The following is a 19,518-nucleotide window of genomic DNA, read 5'->3' on the forward strand; positions in this document are numbered from 1 at the left end:
GGTAAATCCCTTTCCCTTCTAGGACTTATTTCCTCATCTGTAATATGAAGGTGTCGAACTAGGAGAATGTTAACGACCTAGCTCTGATAGTCTGGGATTCTGTCTAAATAAAACTTAGCTTAAAACTACTGTTGAAGAGCTAGTTGTGGAAAAAAGGTACCAATTGATCCAAGTACTTCCTGATATCTAAGAACCAGGACTGTGCTAGGAATTGTAAGGAATTCACTACTCCTGGGGCAACAAAACTCACACATGAGAAGGAGCAGTGAGCACACGCTTAGTGCAGTGATTCAGTGCCAGCTTATGGGATGATAACTCTAAGGACTGAAAGAGCACAGAGATGGGATGAATTATGTGGATGCTGAGGAGGGGGCCTTGAAAGATGGGTAGGGAGGTCCTGATAGTTAAAGTTGAGTATGTAGTGAGGTCAGAACCCTGGTGCTTTAAGATTCATATGAAGAACTTTAGTAGGATTCAAAAGGCAACAGAGAGTCAATGCAGTTATTTGGGGTTGTTTTTTTTTTTTGCTTTTGAGAAGAGGAAAGACTATCTTTTAGAAAATTACTCTGCAGACTAGGGATTCTAGTTTGGAAGTCTTTGTAGGAATCCATGTAAAAGGAAATGAAGTCTGGCTCTTTTGTGTTATTTTTTAATGATAGATACTATTTTCTTTGGAGGGATAAGGAAAGGATTTCTTGTGAGCTAGGTACTGTTAAGCACTTAAATGCATTATTGTTATTAATAATCTCAACACGGTTAGGTAGGTACTATTGTTATCCCTACTTAGAGTTGAAGAAATGAAGGCTTAGAGAGGGTTAGTGCCTTGCTTGGGTTCATATATCAGTAAATAGTGAGCTAGGAATTTTGACACCCGCAGGGTACTGCCTCAGTAAAGGCAGTCCTATCAGATTCATTCCCATGGGCCGGGTTTCTAGGGGTAAAAGGAGGAGTTTTACCTGAGCTGAGTCCTGGCTACTGTAGTGGACCCCTTGATCCTGCCCTTTGCCAGTTCGGGGCTAAATGCTGCTGTCTGGGCAGTCCTCATTCTTCCTTTGTCTGAAAAACATGTACTGTTTTTATTCCAAAGGCAAAGAATCTAGACCTTTGGAATGAAAACTAGGAGACATTCCAAGTTTGGGGATAAAACTAAGCTCCCAGCCCTCCCTGCTCCCTAAGGCCTACAGAGCTAAATGACCACTGTGGCACTCAGAGAAACAAATGCACATATCCCCAGAGATGGAATTACACGTGTGCACACGTGTATCCTTTTCTGACAGTGTCCAGAGCTACATGCCACCTCCTCCCTTTTTCCTTACTTTAATAGGCCTACACTGCCAGCCATCATAGAGCTTTTTTTTTTTTTTTTTTTTTTGCAAAGTTCCTGATATTTTGGGTAGATAAATGTAATGCTACATGCACATTCCAGTTAGGATTTTATTGAGTTTCAAGATAATTCTTTGAGGCAGGCAGGAATTTTGATTCCCATTTAAAAACGAAGAAGCAGACTCAGATTTGTCCATAGTCACATAACTGCTTAGAGCCAGGGCTTGGCAGTAAGGCTGCGCAGTTTTCTTACTTGTAATGCTAATTGATTGCTGCTCAGCTTCTTTGGAAGAGATGGAGGGGGGGCAAGGCCTTATAGTACATTTTATTTGCTCAATTTCTGCTCCCAATACTATTTATTGATTTTCATCTCTTCTAGACCCTGTTAAGACTATAAAAGTGGGTCAGTTTTGATTCTACTTTAAAGGAGTTCCCTCTTATATGAAGACAGATCTATCATAAGCTTTTCTCAAGAGACTGCTTTCAGAGAGGATAATATTTCTGTGAAGAATTGAATCTCTAATGGTGTAATTTTAGGCAGTTGTGTCTTGAAGGAATACAATGAAGGAGGGTATTCAACCAGAGAGGATATGGGGGCAGGAAATGGCGCCTCTGATTTGTTTTAGTTATGTTTTAGCGCCACCTGGTGTGTACTTTGAAAAGGTTACACTCCCTTTGCTCTGCGGACAAAATGGGCAGAAGACTGCAGCTTGTCAGCAGTAGGAGAGCAGCCTAGACATTTCTTCCTCTTTCCTTCCCACTTATCCCACCACATCTTTTGAGGTTTCAGATATTGATGACCAATCTGGACTTGGGATTTTTTAGAGGTTGAATTCTGTTTCTGTCTCTTCTGTTTCACCTACCTCAGTGGTCTGTGCTCTTCTCTGTGGCCCTGTTTGTTCTGTAGCCTATCCTTTTTCTGCTGTACCTCAAGTTTAAGCCATGCATCACTTGTCTTCTTCATCACAATTTTTCCCTTCTATCTTGGTCTCCTGGTAATTTGGTGGTTCTTACTAAGGTAGGAAGACCTGACAGAGGTTAAGTCCTTTCCCTCTTCCAGAGGGATTAGCAAATCTTACTCTTTCTGCTGGGTTGTAGCCTATGCTTTGCCTTTCCTGACTCTTTCAGATGGAATTAATCACTCCATCCTTTGGGCTCATGCAACATCTCATATGTCTACCTATTGTGGAACGTATCACATTTTGTACAGTTATCTATTTGTCTAAATTAGATTAGATAATGAGTGCCTCAGTGGCAGGGACTGTTTTTTAATTCATCTCCATATATCTAGTGCTTGGCACAGGGCTCGACATTTAGTAGACACCTGAAAGTGCTTGGTGAGTGAATGAATGAATGAATGAATATAAATAGGTAGGTGGAAGAAAGATGAGAGGAAGGAAGGAGGCTTACTTGGATGGATGGAAGATTTTGCCAGTGAACAGAGGGAATGTGTGGGTGGGGAGAAGGATATAGTTTCATTATAACTGATGCTCTTGAGATCTTACCCACCATGGAAGATACTGAGGAAGGAAACTCAGGCCTTGGAGAAGCAGGGAGCTTTCCCAAGCTCTCCCTAGGCCCTTTGGTATGAATTTAATTTTTCTATGTTTCTGGTAACAGGTATTCAGGAGTACAAGCATTGGTTGGACAGCTCAATGGTTCCTTTCTCACCTTCCTTAAATCTCCCCACCTCGTTTATAACTCAGCCATCAGGCTTTCTCTGGATCTTTGGTCTAGCTTGCAGGTTATCTACATTTATATTGAACCTTCCAGACACCCTTGTATAAGGGGAATAACCATGGGATTTTAAATCATACAGACTGGAATTCTAGTCTCACTTCTACCTGCAGTTATTCCCCCTCTCCAAGCCTTCATATCCACGCCTGTTTTAAGCTGATAATGATACAATATATCATTATCTGCAGGGAGGACAAATGTGAAATATCTCGTAAACTAGTAGTTGTTATAATTTTAGCATGTCAGACACCTTAGAGGAAGGATTCAAATACCTGGGAACCTAGCTTCACAGACTGTATTACTGGCAGCAAACGGATGGCCAGTATAAGAATTGTGGTAATGACTGGTTTCTGTTGGCACTGAACTAACTTAGAGCCAGAGAGTCAGCAGAATAAGGAGAATATGTGCTGAGTGCTGGAGCCCTCAGTTTCCTCTTTGATGCCATGACTCATGGCGTGGTGGCTGGTACCCCCTTGCCTGGCCTCCTCCAGCTCCCTCATCGCCCCCCAGGCTGCACAAGGCCCAGGAGGAGCACCGCACAGTGGAGGTGGAGAAGGTCCATCTGGAGAAGAAGCTGCGAGATGAGATCAACATTGCCAAGCAGGAAGCCCAGCGACTGAAGGAGCTGCGGGAGGGCACTGAAAATGAGCGGAGTCGCCAAAAATATGCTGAGGAGGAGCTGGAGCAGGTAGGAGACTACACATTCTTGGACACAATGGGTAAGGGCAGGGCCCAAAAGTCTGGACGAAAAGTTTCGTGTGTGAGGACTTTGAATATGGCTCAAAGAATATCTTGAAGAGTTACTAGACTCTTACCAGCAAGAATAGTGGGAAAGTTGCAAAAAAATGGTCACTGATTTTCAAAGAACAGTGGGTAACAGGTGAGAACAATGATTTTGTTCTTTTTTTTATTGAGGTATTTACATGGATTCAAGTGTAGAGATTATAAGTATACATCTGGCAAGCTTTTACTTGTGCATATACCTGTGTAACCACCATTCAGATCAAAACACAGAATCTTTTAAACACCCCAGAAGGCTCACTTTTGCCTTTCCCTGTCAACTGTCACTATTCCTTCCAAAAGTACTATGGTCAACATCTCTAAACCAGACTAGTTTCATCTGATTTTGAACTTCATATAAATGGCATTATATGGTATATATTCTTGTGTGTTTGGTTTCTTTCAACATTATGTCTGTAAGAGTTATTTATGTTATTGCATAAAGTGATTTCTGGCTTATTTCCATTTCTGAGTAATAATCATTGCATACTATAATTATTTATCTGTTCTCCTCTGATGGACATTTGCGTTGTTTGCAGTTTTTTGCCTCTTGTGAATCACTGTGCTGTGAACCTTCTTGCACATGTCTCTTGGTGGGCATAGCACTTATTTCTGTTAGCTTTATTAGAAACTGCTAGACAGTTTTTTTCAAAAAGTTGTGCCAATATATACTGCCACCAGCAATATGTGAGAGTTGTAGTTGAGCTACAACCTTGGTATTTTTAGGCATTTTAATTTTACACATTCTGGTATGGATGTAGTGGTATCTCATTGTGCTTTTAATTTTCATTTCCCTAATGACTAATAATATTGAACACCTTTTCTTAAATTCATTGACCATTTTATTTGGGACTCTCCAGTTTTATTCTTCTTTAAGATGGCCTTGGCTCTTCTTGGTTCTTTGCATTTCCATGTTAGCTTGTCATTCCACTGGACCCTCTCCCTCCAAAACACATCCTGCTGGAATTTTTATTGTATTAGAATTGAATGTATAGATTAAGGTAGGGGGAAAATTGACATTTTAACTGAGTGATTCTTCCAATCCATGAGCATTGTTTATCCTGTCACTTATTTAGGCTTTTTAAAATTTCTCATAGCAACATTTTATAGTTTTCAGGGTAGAAGTCTTTTTTTTAAACTTGCTCTTATTTTTTTAGCTTCTTGAGGTGGAAGATTCGGTCATTGATTTTAAACTTTTAATCTTGCATTTAAAGCTATAAATTTCCATCTTAGCACTGTTTTAGCTGCATTTACCAAGTTTTGATATTTCATATTTTCGTTAACATTCAGTTCAAAAGATTTTCTAATTTTCATTGCAATTCCTTTTTTAAAAAAAATATATTTTATTGATTTTTTACAGAGAGGAAGAGAGAGGGATAGAGAGTTAGAAACATCGATGAGAGAGAAACATCCATCAGCTGCCTCTTGCACACCCCTACTGGGGATGTGCCCGCAACCAAGGCACATGCCCTTGACCGCAATCGAACCTGGGACCCTTGAGTCCGCAGGCCGACGCTCCATCCACTGAGCCAAACCAGTTTCGGCTGCAATTCCTTTTTTGGCCCATGGCTATTAGAAGTGTGTTGCTTAATTTTCAAACACTTGGAGACTTTTCTGATTATCTTTCTCCTTGATTTCCAGTTTAATTTCTCTGTAGTCAGAGAACATATGTTGTATGGTTTCAGTCCTTTCAAACATGCTCAGACTTGGTATATGTAAACAGGCAAAACAATACAATTGAAAGGCAAAGAGTGTCAGACTGGGTAAAAAAACAAAACCCATCTATACGCTATTTGTAAAAGATACACTTTAAGTATAAGGATACAAAACAGTTAAAAGCAAAAGGAGGAGATAAGATATATGATACAAACATTTAGCAAAATAAAGCAGAGGTAATATATCAATATTAGACAAAAGTAGACTTTAGTGCAAGAAGTATTATAGAGACAAAAACACATTCCTTAATGATAAGTGTGTGAGTTAACAGTAATATATAACAATCTTTAGTTTGGATATACCTATTTAAAAATATATAAAGCAAAAGTTGAAAAAACTAGAAGGATAATAGACAAGCTCATAATAAAAATGAGAGATTTTTATCATACCTTTCTCAATAATAAGCAGCCAAAAACATCAATAAGGATATAAAATATTGAAACATGATTATTCAATTTGACCTTAACAACATCAAGAGCATTTTACCTAAAAATTACAAAATACACATTTTCTTTAGTGTTCACATACTGCTTCTGCTCCATTCTCTGCTCTCCTTCTGGGAGTCCAATATTTATGTTTGACCTTTTAACTATATTCCATTTGTCTCTTAGGCTCAGCTCTGTTCTCTTCTCTCCATGCTTTGGTTTGATTATTTTCTATTGATCTATCCTTGAATTCTCTAATCCTGAATTCTGCTGTGAACATTGCACTACTTAAGCCATTCAGTGGAATCCTCCTCTCAGATAATGTATTTTTCAGTTCTAGAATGTCCATTTTACTCTTTAATAGTTCTGGTTCCCTTTCTAAAATTTTTATGTTTTCACTTATGTTTTGTGTTTATCTTTTCCTACATGTTCTTTAACTTTTCAGTTGTGCTTATTTTAAAGTCCTGGTCTGGTAACGCTAATATCTGAATCATTTATAGAAATTCTTTATCTTGATTATTGGTTATATTTTCCTGCCTCTTCTCATATCTAGTAATTTATTTTTATTAAATTCTAGACAGCATATTAAAAAAATAGAAGTTCCAGATGATTTAAGTTCCATCAGATATAGGGTTTCCCTTCATTGTGTTAGGTATATAGGGTGAGGACTTTAATCACCTCAAGCCAATCAGAGATTGAGCTCTTTTGGAACTGGGTTGTAGTTTTAGTAAGACTTGGTCTAGCACGCATTTGTCACAGTTTCTCAGGTAAGTCCTTTCCTAACTTTTTATGAGAGCTGGTGGATTTCTTTCTCTTAATCCTGAAAGACTATGAGATATTTCATTTCTGCCACTTGGAGATTTTTAATTTAGCTCTTTTACCTCCTGCTCCTCATAGCTTCAAAATTTTGCAGTTGTCTTAAGGGGAAGGCTGTGTGTTTGAGGCGGGTCCTATCCTTGCAATACTTTGCCTCCTAAACATTATGAAAATATGGGAGATTTTGTTTCATTCTTTGGCCTAGCTAACTATTCTCCTGCACAGCTCCAGGATTCAGTAAATGCCCAACAAAGAAAGCTGGGTATATGTTGGGAACCCCTCAATTTCCAATTTGTTAGACTAGTACTGTACTATAAACAAAAGCTAGGCTGTTTCTTTGTCTCCCAGTGGAGTCCTTCTGCCTGGCCCAGACCAAATTCTCAGTCCTCACCTAGAATCATCAAATGCCTTCAGGGAAGAAAATGGATGACAATTGTCAGTTCCCTCTAGAAAGGTTTTTCCCTCTCTGGATTTTTAGTTCATCTAATCTAGTGGTTCTCAAACTTTCTGGTCTCAGGACCCTTTTACCCTTAAAAAATTATTTAGGACCTTAGAGAATGTTTTCATGGGGGGCAATATGTTGCTATTTACCCTGTGAGAAATTACAACTGAGGCCCTGACCAGGTAGCTCAATTGGTTAGAGTATTGTCCGGATATGCCAATGTTGCAGGTTAGTTCCCTGCTCAGGGCACATGCAAGAAACAACCAAGGAATATGTAAATAAGTGGAACAACAAACCAATTTTTTTTTCTCTTTCTCTCCCCCCTCTCCCTTTCTGTCTCTCTCTTCCTTGCCCTCTCTCTAAAATCAAATAATTTTTTAAAAAATTAAAACTTGGAAAGTTAAAAAATATTTATTTATTAATTTAAAAGAATATTAAATCCCTTAAATGTTAACACAAATACTGCATTTTTATGAAAAATGACTAGGTTTTCCAAAGTAGAAATAATTTAATGAGAAGAGTGATTTTTAAAAATAATTTTGCAATTATTTTAAATGTCTGGCTTAATATGCTGCAGGCTTCTTATATTAATGTCTATATTTAATCTGTTGTGATATCACTCATCATGCAGCCTCTGGAGAACTCCACAGTTCGGTTGTGAAAGAAAGGGAGTGAAAAGAGTAAATAGTTCTTAGTATTACTATGAAAATAGTTTGACCTTAAAGATGCTCTGAAAGGGTCTTGGGGACATTCAGAGATCCCTGGATTACAGTTTAGTAATTGCTGACCTAATCTTTATTGCTCCTACAACTCTATGTCTTTGAAAATGTTTCATAATTATAATAATTTACCTTTAAAAAATGTATAACTTATACTAAGCTTTCCCCAGATGTTGTATTTGATCAGAATTATTCTTTTGACATGACCTACTGCATTCTATGTGGAGGTGAAAGTAAGGTGATAATACTTTAAAGCACATAGATCAGTGGTTAACTTTGCTGCATTTTAGAATCACATAAAAAGTTGTTTGATGATCAAGCCAACATCCTGGTTCAGTGAAATCAGAATCTGGGTTATAGTCCAGATATCAGCATTTTTAAAGTTCCCCAGGTGATTCCAGTGTGTGACAAGGTTGAGAAACACAGGCATAGAATAAAAGAATAGGACTGTAAACTCTGACTTGTCCCAGCCCTTATCTGTTGTCTTCTCCTTCAGGCAATTGTTAATTGTGTGCACAAGATATGTCTGTCTGTCTCTTTGCCTCCTATCTCCTCATTCCCTGTTTCCTATTTTGTAATTATTTCTCCCATTAGACAGTTTTTGAGCCTGTTAGGCCAACCCTTTTGTATGCCTCCCCAACTACCACATTCCCGTCTATTTGGTTTCTTTTTCCTTTCTCTCTCCATTCTCCCCTTCTTAGCTTATTCTATTCCTTAAAATGCTTTTAATGTAGAACTTGATCATATACTTGCAGACTTGGTGTATTAGACTCTAAGATAGATCCTTCATTTTAAGTATACAAAGGCAGGAGTGGGGCATTTGATAGTTTCTTTTTCAAGGAACAAAATCCAAGTGAAGATTGGCCTTATTAGCTCGCTAAGGAATAAAGATGTTCTGTCCTTAGTTAAGGCCTTCCTGGTCTATTTTAGGCTGTGGAGAGGACCTCAGGCTTGCTATGGGATACTTGTCCCATTGGCTGATTTGGGCACAGTGAGATGGCTGTCAATCCCTTTTTGCTCGGATTCTGAGCAGCTGAAGGTCAGTGTCCAGATGGAGGAGTTGTAGATCACTTATACTGGTAACCTGAGTGAGTTGCAAGTCATCCAGTGTGTATACTATCAGTATGTATTTTCAGACCTTTCTCATTTGAGTGCCTTGTGGTTGTCAGTTTCATTGAATGATTCTGCTGAGAAGTCAATGAGCAGATTTATGCTTATACATTGTCCGTCCATGTCTTGGCCTCTGTTGGCAATGCTCATTGTTAGGTGTAAGCATGCTTCTTGTCTTCTCACCTTGTAGAGTGTCCTTCAAAGCCTATCTGCCTGCTCAGTGAGAGAATCATCTGGGTAGAGGAGACTTTGGAGATCATTCAAGTCAATTCCTTTCTGGAATAGCAATCAATTTTTAAGGTCTCTATGACATGAGATCTTCATATAACTCTCCTGATGGAGAGCTCACTCTCTCCTAAGATCCAGAAAGTTTCCTCACACTGAATTGAGATCTGGTTTAGGAAGTACAGGGTCACACCGCTAGCTGAATGACAGACCAGGGACCAGAACCAGTCTTCTGAATTCCTAATCAAGTGGGTGTTTTGTTTTTGCCACATTGTGATGCCTTGAGGTCCAAGCACAGACCCCAACTCTTGGAAAAGATGATTATTCATTGAGCTGACCTGTGCCTGAAGTGAGAGGGAAGATTACTGAGGTTGGCTGCATGACCAGGAGAGGCACTTATTGTGGGAAAAGAGTGCTCTAGTCTGGTAGCTAAAAAACCTCAGTTTGAGTTCTGGTTGATGCTACTGTAGTCCCCTCTTACCTGAGGTTTTGCTTTCTATAGCAATTCAACTATATTAAATGGAAAATTATAGAAATAAACAATTCATAAGATTTAAATTGCACACAGTTCTGAGTAGTGTGATTAAATCTTGTGCTGTCCTACTCCATTCCACCTGGGACATGAATTACCCCTTTGTCCAGTGTATCTACACTGTCTATGCTACTTGCCAAGTAATCACTTAGTAGCTATGTTGGTTATCAGATCAACTGTCCTGGTATCACGGTTCTTGTGTTCAAGTAACCTTTATTTTACTTCCTAACGGCCCCAAAGTGCAAGAGTAGTGATGCTGGCAATTCAGATATGCTAAAAAGAAGCTGTGAAGTGTATTTATGTAAAGGCATGCCTCGAAGATATTGTGGGTTTGGTTCTAGACCACTGCAATAAAGCCAGTTGTAATCTTTTTGCTGGAGGAGTGTCTGCCTTCAATCTGTAAAATACACCAAATCTGTGAAGTGCAATAAAGTGAAGTACAATAAAACAAAGTATGTTCATATAGGAAAAGTTATAGTATATACAGGGTTTGGCACTACCCATGGTTTGAGGCATCCATTGGGGGTCTGTGTGACCTTGAGTGGTTACTTTCCTCCTCTTGAGCTCCTCCTCTTGAACTTGCTTCCTTGTATATAAAATACAGAGAATAATCCTTGCCCTTTCTCCCTCTTTGGAGAATTATAAAGCTCATATAAGATAGCAGATTAAGAACTCTGAATTCTGCCCTAGCCGGTTTGGCTTGGTGGATAGAGCTGGGCCTGTGGACTAAAGAGTCCCCAGGTTCGATTCCGGTTAAGGGCACATGCCCGGGCTACGTGCTTGATCCCCAGTAGGGGTGTGCAGGATGCAGCTAATCAATGATTCTCTCTTATCATTGATGTTTCTATGTCTCTCTCCCTCCCCCTTTCTCTCTGAAATCAATAAAAACATTTTTTAAAAGAACTCTGAAGTATGTTACAGAGGCATTGGAGAGGTCATGGTAGTAATAAATGGACTTACGTCCTCTTGGCTGCACAGGTTCGGGAGGCCTTGAGAAAAGCAGAGAAGGAGCTGGAGTCACACAGCTCCTGGTATGCTCCAGATGCCCTTCAGAAGTGGCTGCAGTTGACCCATGAGGTGGAGGTGCAGTACTACAACATCAAGAAGCAAAGTGCTGAGAAACAGCTGCTGGTGGCCAAGGAGGGGGTAAGACATGCCCTCATGCTGCCCTCTTCTCTCCTCACCTCCCTCCCTTTCACCTGCCCTTCTTCCTCCTTTCTGCCTCTCCCTATCCTTACTGTTGGACAAAGAGAGATCCTCGTGCTGGGTTCTGTTTCTTTTCCTAATAGACAGCTTCTAATAATTTCTTTAAGCTTCTGGAGCAGGTAATGAGGGTGTGGGGTATCCCACTCGCCTTCTAGGAAGGATGCAGCAAATGGAGGCAGGCATAAGGAAGACTGCCAGCCATAGACTCACGGGGGCAGCATCCTCCTGGGGCTAGGGTACTGACAGGGGATCCTTTTGCTTCTCTTGTTTCCTCTAATTTCTTTCTTCCTCTACTCTTTCCCTCCTCTTGCCTTTCTTTTCCCTTTCCCATCTTCTCTACCTTTTTCTTGTGCAGCCTAAGCTGTGATAAGAGGGGGACCCAACTACAGAAAGATATTCCTCAAATTCTAATCCCTGCTTTTTTTTTTAATCTGAGGGTCTAATCTTTGCAGGCTGAGAAGATAAAAAAGAAGAGAAACACACTCTTTGGCACCTTCCACGTGGCCCACAGCTCTTCCCTAGATGATGTGGATCACAAAATCCTAACGGCTAAGTAAGTAGCACCTGTTGCCCAGCTCTGGCGGTGTCCATCCCAGTCTCAGAATTCGAGGGTGTACAGGGCTTCCAACCCCAATTCTACTTCTTCGTTGGTATCAGGACAGCTCTGGTTTCCTGTCCCAGCCCTTATCTAGTTCCGACCTTGCTATTAGGTTTATGATTTAATTGTGTTTCTTATTTATACATATCTCTCAAGTTGTTCCTCTAAGAGACCTCATTCCTATTGGGGTTCACACCCAGCCCATGCCTGCAATTCTCTTTTATCTGTCCTCAGGCAAGCTCTGAGTGAGGTGACAGCAGCTCTGCGGGAGCGCCTGCACCGCTGGCAGCAGATTGAAATCCTCTGTGGCTTCCAGATTGTCAATAACCCTGGCATCCACTCACTGGTGGCTGCTCTCAACATAGACCCCAACTGGATGGGCAGTACACGCCACAACCCTGCTCACTTCATCATGACTGACGACGTGGATGACATGGATGAGGAGATTGTGTCACCCTTGTCCATGCAGTGTAGGTGATCTCTTGGGTGGGGATGAGGGAAGGAGTCTTTGATGCACCCACAGGTTTAAGTAATTGCCCACTGCCATGCTTAAACAGCACATGGAGCAGATAACAAGGAAGACAGTTCAACTCATAACCTTAGTTAAAGAACAATTGTCACCAGATATTCCTTTATAGTTGCCCTTTCAGTGTTTTTCCTTGCTTTATGCTGTCTGCCCTTCTGGGTTTATTGTATTCAGTGTGTCTCCCTTCACTCTGTGCTTTTTAAGTCCCTTTATTTACCTCTGCCCTCCCCCATCTGCCTTTGTAAAAATCATCTCCTTAGTGGTTAATGATATAAAAATGGCTTTTAGTTTAACTCATTTATTTTATTGCTTTTATTTGTTTTCATTTTATATACATTATTCTTAATTGCTAATGTAGATGAATAGAATGATGTCTCTTCCTCTCTGGCTTTTTGTGTGAGACCCCAGGAAGCAACAGTCCCTCCTGAATCTTCCAAACCAGAAAGACATTCTTGTCCAGGAGACGTCTCCTGCGCAAGCATGTCAAGTTTTCCACCTGAACTCTTGGACCTCCCCACCCTCTGTCCTGGGTCTTTTTCCTTTCCGTTGTCTCCTTTGTGAGTGATAAGAGCTAAGTAGAACAGAGTTGAAAGAGACAGAACTATGTGGGAATTCTTCAGTGAACAAAGGAACTTAACCCTTACTGGCCCAGTTGAGGTTTTCTCTGGATCAGAGGCTATTTTAGATACATAGACTAGAGCCTTATTTAAAAAAGCTGTTATTCTGGGCCATATCCCATGGGTGCAGAAGGGATGGCAAAAACCTGGGCCTGGGTTAGGGGCTTACTTTCAGAAATCCAGATTCTTTAATCACGATGGATTCCAGCTCCAGACAGGACTTATTTGTAAAATTTTCAATGATACTTTGCCTCTGGCCAAGACTCTTTATCTCCTGTTCTGATATCTTCTCAGGGCTTCTACTCAAAGGCAACAAGGTTAGGATCACTGGCAGGCAGAGCCTGATCCTTGATCTAAAGGCTCCTATGTTCTCTGGGTTGGGAGGGCCCATCATTAGCTCTGAACTACCCACCCCTTGCCCCCTGGCCCTTCCTTATCCCATTGGTGGGCAAGCTGAAGCCCTCTGTAAATCAGATTCTCTTCTCCTTTTGGCCTGGCTGTTGGACCCTAGATGCTGCCTGGCTGATGGGGCGTAGGTTCAGTGACCGCTCTCTCTGCTCAACATCCGCCGGCTCGGATGATCAGTCCCTCTGGAAATACCCCGGTTTGAGAAGCCCCTTTGGGGCTTTTGTTTTTCCGACTTTGGGGACTAAACCAACACTCCTATTCCACGGGCCCCTTCTCCTGCCTGCCTCACTCCCCTGCCTGCTCCCTCAATTCCCTAAGCACTGTCCCTACTAACTGCAGGGAGAGGTTCGGGGGTGAGAAGAACCAGCCTGCTCAGATGAAGGCTGGAGAGAATACCCATGGTGATGGAAGGCTTAGGCTTCTCCTGTTAGCCCAGCTAGACAGATTTCCTGGTGGCCCCTCTTCCAGCTGGACTGGGATGGAAAGAGGGAAGGAAAGATTATCCTCCTCTTTTCTCTTTTTAATGTTTTTCCCTTATTTCTCTGTTTCCCCTTTTTTCTCCCTCCCTATTTCATGCTTCCTTTTCCTCTTCCACTCTGCTTTCATGCCTTGAAGGCCACCAGCCATAGAAGCCCTGCCTCCCCAGCTCTCCATCACCGTGGACTTTTGCTTTCTCCCTGGTGGTCCTTCTAAGGTTTCTGCCACCCTTATAACCTGGCCCTTTCTCCTATTTTTAGGGAGAAGGCAGGGAAGCCCATCTATCAAGGTAGAGGAGAAAAAACAAAGGTGTGAATTCTGTTTTCAGCTGGGGCTGGGAGTAAGCCCAAGGGGTATGCTCTAGCACATTCCTGAGTTACTGGTGCCCACGTAGACCCCTTCACTGGGCATGGTGGCCATCATCTTCCAAAAGCCTGATTTGCAGCATTGATTCAAGAGCTGGTTCTTTGTTGTTTACATGTTTATTAGAGGAAATTCAAGTAGTAAAAAGAGTAAGCATGAGCACAAAAAGGCATCCATAGTCCCACCATTTATGAGCGCCTTTTCTTTCAGTCTTCTTGTGAGATTTTAAAATAATTTTTATGTGGTCAAGATAATGATAACCACTACCATTTATTGAGTACCATGAACCATTTCAGGTACTTTAAATACATTATCTTGAAGCCTTACGACAATCTTACAGGATTTTATAAATTAGGCATTAAAATAGGGATGTCAGTTGCTCAAGGTCACAGCTAGAAGTGGAAAGGCCTGGTTTCAAACTCTATAGTCTTTTGTATTCCATAGTTCAAGGTATTTCTTTTATAAAAAATGTTGTGTCCTTTGGTTTGCCCTGAGCATTTTAACCCTTTGTACGCCATAAGCATCTGTAGATGCAAGCAGAGGACCTTTCCCACATGCCATGTGCGTCTATAAAAAAAAAAAATGTTTTCCCTAAGTAGCAGCCCTGACCAACTTTAAAATTATTTTTCGTGAGAATTTTCAGCTGAAAATAAATATTCAAGAACATGCGAATTATGAGTAATATATTTATTTTTGTATATATTTTAATTAAATTCAAAATATCGTGGCGTGTGGGGATGGTTTCCGTTTTGGACACATGGCAGTTAACTGGTTAATAGGCATTTTTCTGTGCATTTAAAATCTTTTCATAAGTACCATTTTTAATAGGTATATTGTCTTCCAGTAACTGGATATATTATCATTGTCTCATTGTTCCACCTTTTTGTTGCTTTCACACAATTACTAATTATGATGTGATGAACATGTTTGTCTATAAATCCTTGTCTAAACTATGAATTATTTCCTGAGGTTGGCTTTCTGAAAGGCTGGTTCTTAGTGCTCTCCCGAACCTTGTCCCTAACCCCTATCCTACCTTGTCCTGCCTGTGTCCTCCCACTAACTGCTTTGTCATATCCCTTTATAGTAATGTTGGCCCTTGGTCACTTTCCATTGGAATTGCCACTAAAACTGACCCAGGCACCTTATCTTCAATTTCCCCATTTTAGGACCCCTGGTGGGAGGTTTTGGGGAAGAGGTGTCCCATTCTTCAGTTTGGGCACTAGAGGCCCAGAGTGGTCTCCAGCAGGCATTTCTCCATGGGCACACCTGCTTGCCTGCTAGCCCAAAGTAGGCTGGCCCTTCCTCATACTGTCTTCACTTTCCTTGCAGCCCCAAGCCTGCAAAGTAGTGTCCGGCAGCGCCTGACGGAACCACAGCATGGCCTGGGATCTCAGAGGTTGGTAGAGGGTGAGGCTGGCCACTTCTTGACAAGCCGGGTATCTCTGCGGCGAATGCGCAGCCTTTCATCTGGACAGTCTTTCAGTTCTGAAGGCCATGGGACCAGCTCTCCATCTGCCTCTGCTTCTCCTTCTTCCTGCTCCTCTACCACCACCACCACCACCGCAGCCGCCACCACCACCACCATCCATGTCCACCCTGTTTATTACCACCAAAGCACTTCCTATTTTCTTCAGATGGATCCCTCCTCTGACCCACCCACTTGTGACAGCACCACTGTGATGCCTGGGCAATCAGAGAGCTTGGGGTATCAGCTGTCTCTCTTTCTTCCCTTCCTTCCCTTTCTACTGCCTTTACCTTGGCCTCTGCCTGCTGGCTGCTGCTTGGTCAGCTGTGGGTTTGTGTGCAGTGTGTCCTTTCTCAGCCCTGGGATTCCTTAAGGTCAGCATAACTCCTCACACCTTTCTTCCCTTCTGTGTTTGGGGTTTGCTGAATCTAACCCCCTCCCTCATGGTCCTGTAGCACTTTTGCCTAAACTATGAACTTTTACATTCTTTATCTCAGTGGAGACCTCACTTCCTTTACTTCAACAAACATTTAATGATACCTACTCTGTGCCAGGTTCTGCTGGGCATGAGGATTCATAGATGATAATAAACAATCCCAGCCATCAAGGACTACAGTCTGGCCTGGGAGAGGTACATAAATAATTATGGAACAATTTGCTAAGTGCTATGGGGGTACTGAGGAGGGAGTGACTAACAGTGTGTACTTGGGTGGAACACTTCACAAAAGAGATGGCATTTGTGCTAACATCTTATGTACAGTAAAAGGAGAAAATGTATTCTAAGCTGAGGAAACATGTGCAGAGACATTGGAAATTCAAAAGAATCTGATATTTGTGGTTAGAACATTGGATATGTGTTGGTGTGAAGGGCTAGCAAATGAGGCTAGAATGATGAAGGGCTCTGAATGGCTAGGGGCTTTGGCCATTACCCTTTAAGAGACAGAGAACTGCAAAAGAGTTTCTACTGGGAAGTTAATTGATCAGATTTGCATTTTAGAAATAACATATTAGTGGACTAAATAAGAAAAGGAGGAGGAGACAACAGGAATTTGGAAGTCATTGTAGTAGACCACTAGGGGAGGTAATAAGGTGTTGGGATGGAAAGGAGAGGATTAGTTTAGTACTGGCCATGAGGGATGAAGGAGGAGGAGGAGTCTGTGATGACACTTGGAATTAGGGAACAGAAGAGGGCAAACATGTTTAGGGGTTTTGGACAAGAAAAGTTTGTAGGTGAGGCAGACATCAAAATAGACAGAGTAGGAAGTTAAGGCTCTGAAAGGTTAAGTAGTTTCCTCAGGTCCCACAACTAATTAGGAGCAGAACATAGACTGGAACTTGGTTTTCCATTCTAGGATACTGTTGGATATTGTTATCCTAACACAAGGTCATATAAGAATTAGTGGGAAGCTTTCTCCCACAGCTTGATTTGGCAGTTGTAGGGACTTGCCCTGTTGATACCTCAAGATGATAGGCTAGGGTCTGAGATAGTAACCTTGACGTTGTCTGGAATAGCTTAGGGACCCTCAGAAAGTCTGTCTCCTCTGGAAGAACCTCTCATCTCTGAAGTTGTAGCCATGGCCCAGTCCTGGCCTTTGGGCTGCATCCTGCTTATTACCCTGTTGCTTCGTTTTGGTCCTGCCTCACTCTGGATACCAAGCTCTCTAGCTCTGCCCCTTGAACCTCTGGATAGTTATCCTTGAGGGCTGTTCCTTTTTCTTTCACAAGGAACTGCCTTTACTAGCATTATTGCTTAGCAGAGCTTCTCATCTTCATTCTCATCCTCATTTTCATCCAAAATCCAAGGCAGGGAGATTGCTTTTCCCCAAAACAGATGGAGAGTACTGAGTTGGTTTGGGGCACTAGAAGATGCTGCAAATACCATGTTCCAAGGCCCATGGTGAGGCCAGTGGGGAGGGTGGGTGGGAAGGTACCTACATCCACCTGGCCTATTCACTGCTTAATTTTCTTTTGCACCATGCACCAGAGGATCGTCTCTAAAGGCTAACAGGCTCTCTAGTAAGGTTAGTAGTTTGGGATGGGAGCCCAAGGCAGCCCAGCCTTTGGGGAGGGATACCCCTGGCCTGAATTGTCTCAAAGATTCAGGGAGGGAAGATGAGCTTGCCTCAGTAGACCTTGTCTCTCCTAAATCTATCCAGGCTTCCTCCAAGGTTCTTTTCTTTTCTTTGCAAGTCTCAGCTTTTAGTTGATGGGGAAGGCATAGAAAGATGGGAAACATGACCAAATGGGGCTGTGGGCCTGGAAGACAGAGTCTGACCTCTCTTCCTTGGCATTAGAAAGGTAGGCTCCGCCCTGGCTGGTGTGGCTCGGTTGGTTGGAATGTCATCCCATGTACCAGAAGGTTGTAGGTCTGATTCCTGGTCAGGGCACATACCTAGGTTGAGGGTTTAATCCCCAGTCAGGGCACTTGTGGGAGGCAACCGATTTACATTTCTCTTCACATCAATGTTTCTCCTCTTTCTCTCTCTCCCTTTCTTTCTGTCTTGAATCAATAAGAAATAACACAACCCCCCTCATCCCCAATAAAAAGAAAGGTAGGCTCCTAGGAGCCTTACCACCTCAGCCTCAAGGGCCCCTTTTCCAGTGTTGCTCTCAGAATTTCCTTGGCATCATGCTCAGTGGTGGTTCGTATGTATGAAGAAAAGGCAGGATATGGAGAGGATCATCTTAGGGCTTAGAGAAGCAAGGGTACATTTACATAGAAGCAAGAACAGCATCAGATATTATGAAAACAAATATGAGACCAGATTTGGTAAACACAAAAGAATGTGGCTGAAACAGTATTTGTAGAATGGGAGTTGGAGATAGAATTGTGTTCTGCTATCCTCTATCTCTAGGAAGGTACTGACTCATGGGGTAGCTGCTTAGTTAATTGTTTCCTACTGAGAATTAAACCTACAGGGTGGGGCAAAAGTAGGTTTGTCGTTATTTGTATGGAAAATAATACAATAATTAATAAATAAAAATATAAGAATTAACTGTTTTGCTTACTCTCAACTATACTAGTAAACCTACTTTTGCCCACCCCTGTATAATACCTATGAGCCAACCTCCTGCTTTTGCCTATTTTAAGGGCCTGGAGCCTTTCCTAATTTTTGACCCACAAGCTTCCTTCTTCCCAGGTCCTGTGGTGCTCCCCTCTCCCACTCCCAACACTTTCCCTTTGGCTTCCTGACTTGTTTATTTAAGCATTTCCCTTAGCCCTCTCCTCTAATCTGGGTTCTCAGGCCTCTGGGAAAGCAGAAGGAAGGTTAAGGGATTGGCAGGGGACCCCCACATGTACCCTTTTTTGCTGTAGCGGCCGGAGGGGTGGCATCCAGAATTGGTTCATGGCTCTTTTAGGAATTGCCACCTCCGAAAGGGTCTCAACTTCATGGACTAGCCTCCGTGTGTGCATGTCCCGTGCGCAGTGCCACGCCCCCATAACTCAGCCTTGCAAAGAAGCCTCTTGTGACTGGCCCCCATGTGGGTCTTTCAGCTTGACCGGCCTCATCATCATTCCCACTATACTTTCTACATTTCCAAGTACTTTGCCAACATATTTGATCCCCCAAACAGTCTTGCAAGATAATTGAATTGGTATTATCTTCATTTGGCCCAAATTGAGGACCTGCAAATTTAGATGACTTGTCCAAACCTCAGGCAGAGATGGAAATTGAATCAAACCTTACAATTTCTAGTGTGCAGCTCTTCTGAACCACTGCTGCTTAAAGGCCAAACATCCTGTCTTTCTGCACCTCTCTCCATTCTCCCTTGCAGCAGAACTTTGAAAAAGATTCTACCCTTCCTGCTGCCAGCCGACTTTGGTTTGAACTCTGCAACACTTCTCTATGACCCCCTTTGAATCCTGTGAGAGGGTTGATGGAGGCAGCATCCTGGCCTGTTTGGGTGGGTGATTGTTTGCAAGGCTGTTCTGACTATCTCCTCCCCAGCCTGGGTCAGGCCCACTTACTGCATGTGCCCTGTTTCTTGGAGCCTGGCCCAGACTGGATGTGTCCCAGGGTGTGACAGGAGT

At 42.1% G+C, this 19,518-nt stretch overlaps 1 protein-coding gene across 7 annotated transcripts in view; it reads left to right on the forward strand.

Moving 5' to 3' along the window:
* The window catches only part of STIM1 (stromal interaction molecule 1), a 214,981-nt gene that overhangs the window by 192,938 nt on the left and 2,525 nt on the right, over positions 1–19,518 (forward strand). The window contains exons 7-13 of one of the 7 annotated variants that reach the window (XM_054724794.1): positions 3,571–3,748; positions 10,804–10,971; positions 11,484–11,584; positions 11,864–12,099; positions 13,284–13,376; positions 15,350–15,416; positions 19,263–19,391. In XM_054724794.1, coding sequence (XP_054580769.1) covers positions 3,571–3,748; positions 10,804–10,971; positions 11,484–11,584; positions 11,864–12,099; positions 13,284–13,376; positions 15,350–15,416; positions 19,263–19,347 — 928 coding nt within the window. In that variant the 3' untranslated portion in view covers positions 19,348–19,391. Of the gene's footprint in view, positions 1–3,570; positions 3,749–10,803; positions 10,972–11,483; positions 11,585–11,863; positions 12,100–13,283; positions 13,377–13,917; positions 13,967–15,349; positions 15,726–17,469; positions 17,507–19,262; positions 19,392–19,518 lie in introns of all 7 variants that reach the window. The other 6 variants (XM_008149912.3, XM_054724796.1, XM_028158160.2 and 3 more) reach the window with 6 other exon arrangements.

This window comes from Eptesicus fuscus, chromosome 13 (genome assembly GCF_027574615.1).
Source record: "Eptesicus fuscus isolate TK198812 chromosome 13, DD_ASM_mEF_20220401, whole genome shotgun sequence".
In the NCBI taxonomy this organism is placed as follows: Eukaryota; Metazoa; Chordata; class Mammalia; order Chiroptera; family Vespertilionidae; genus Eptesicus; species Eptesicus fuscus.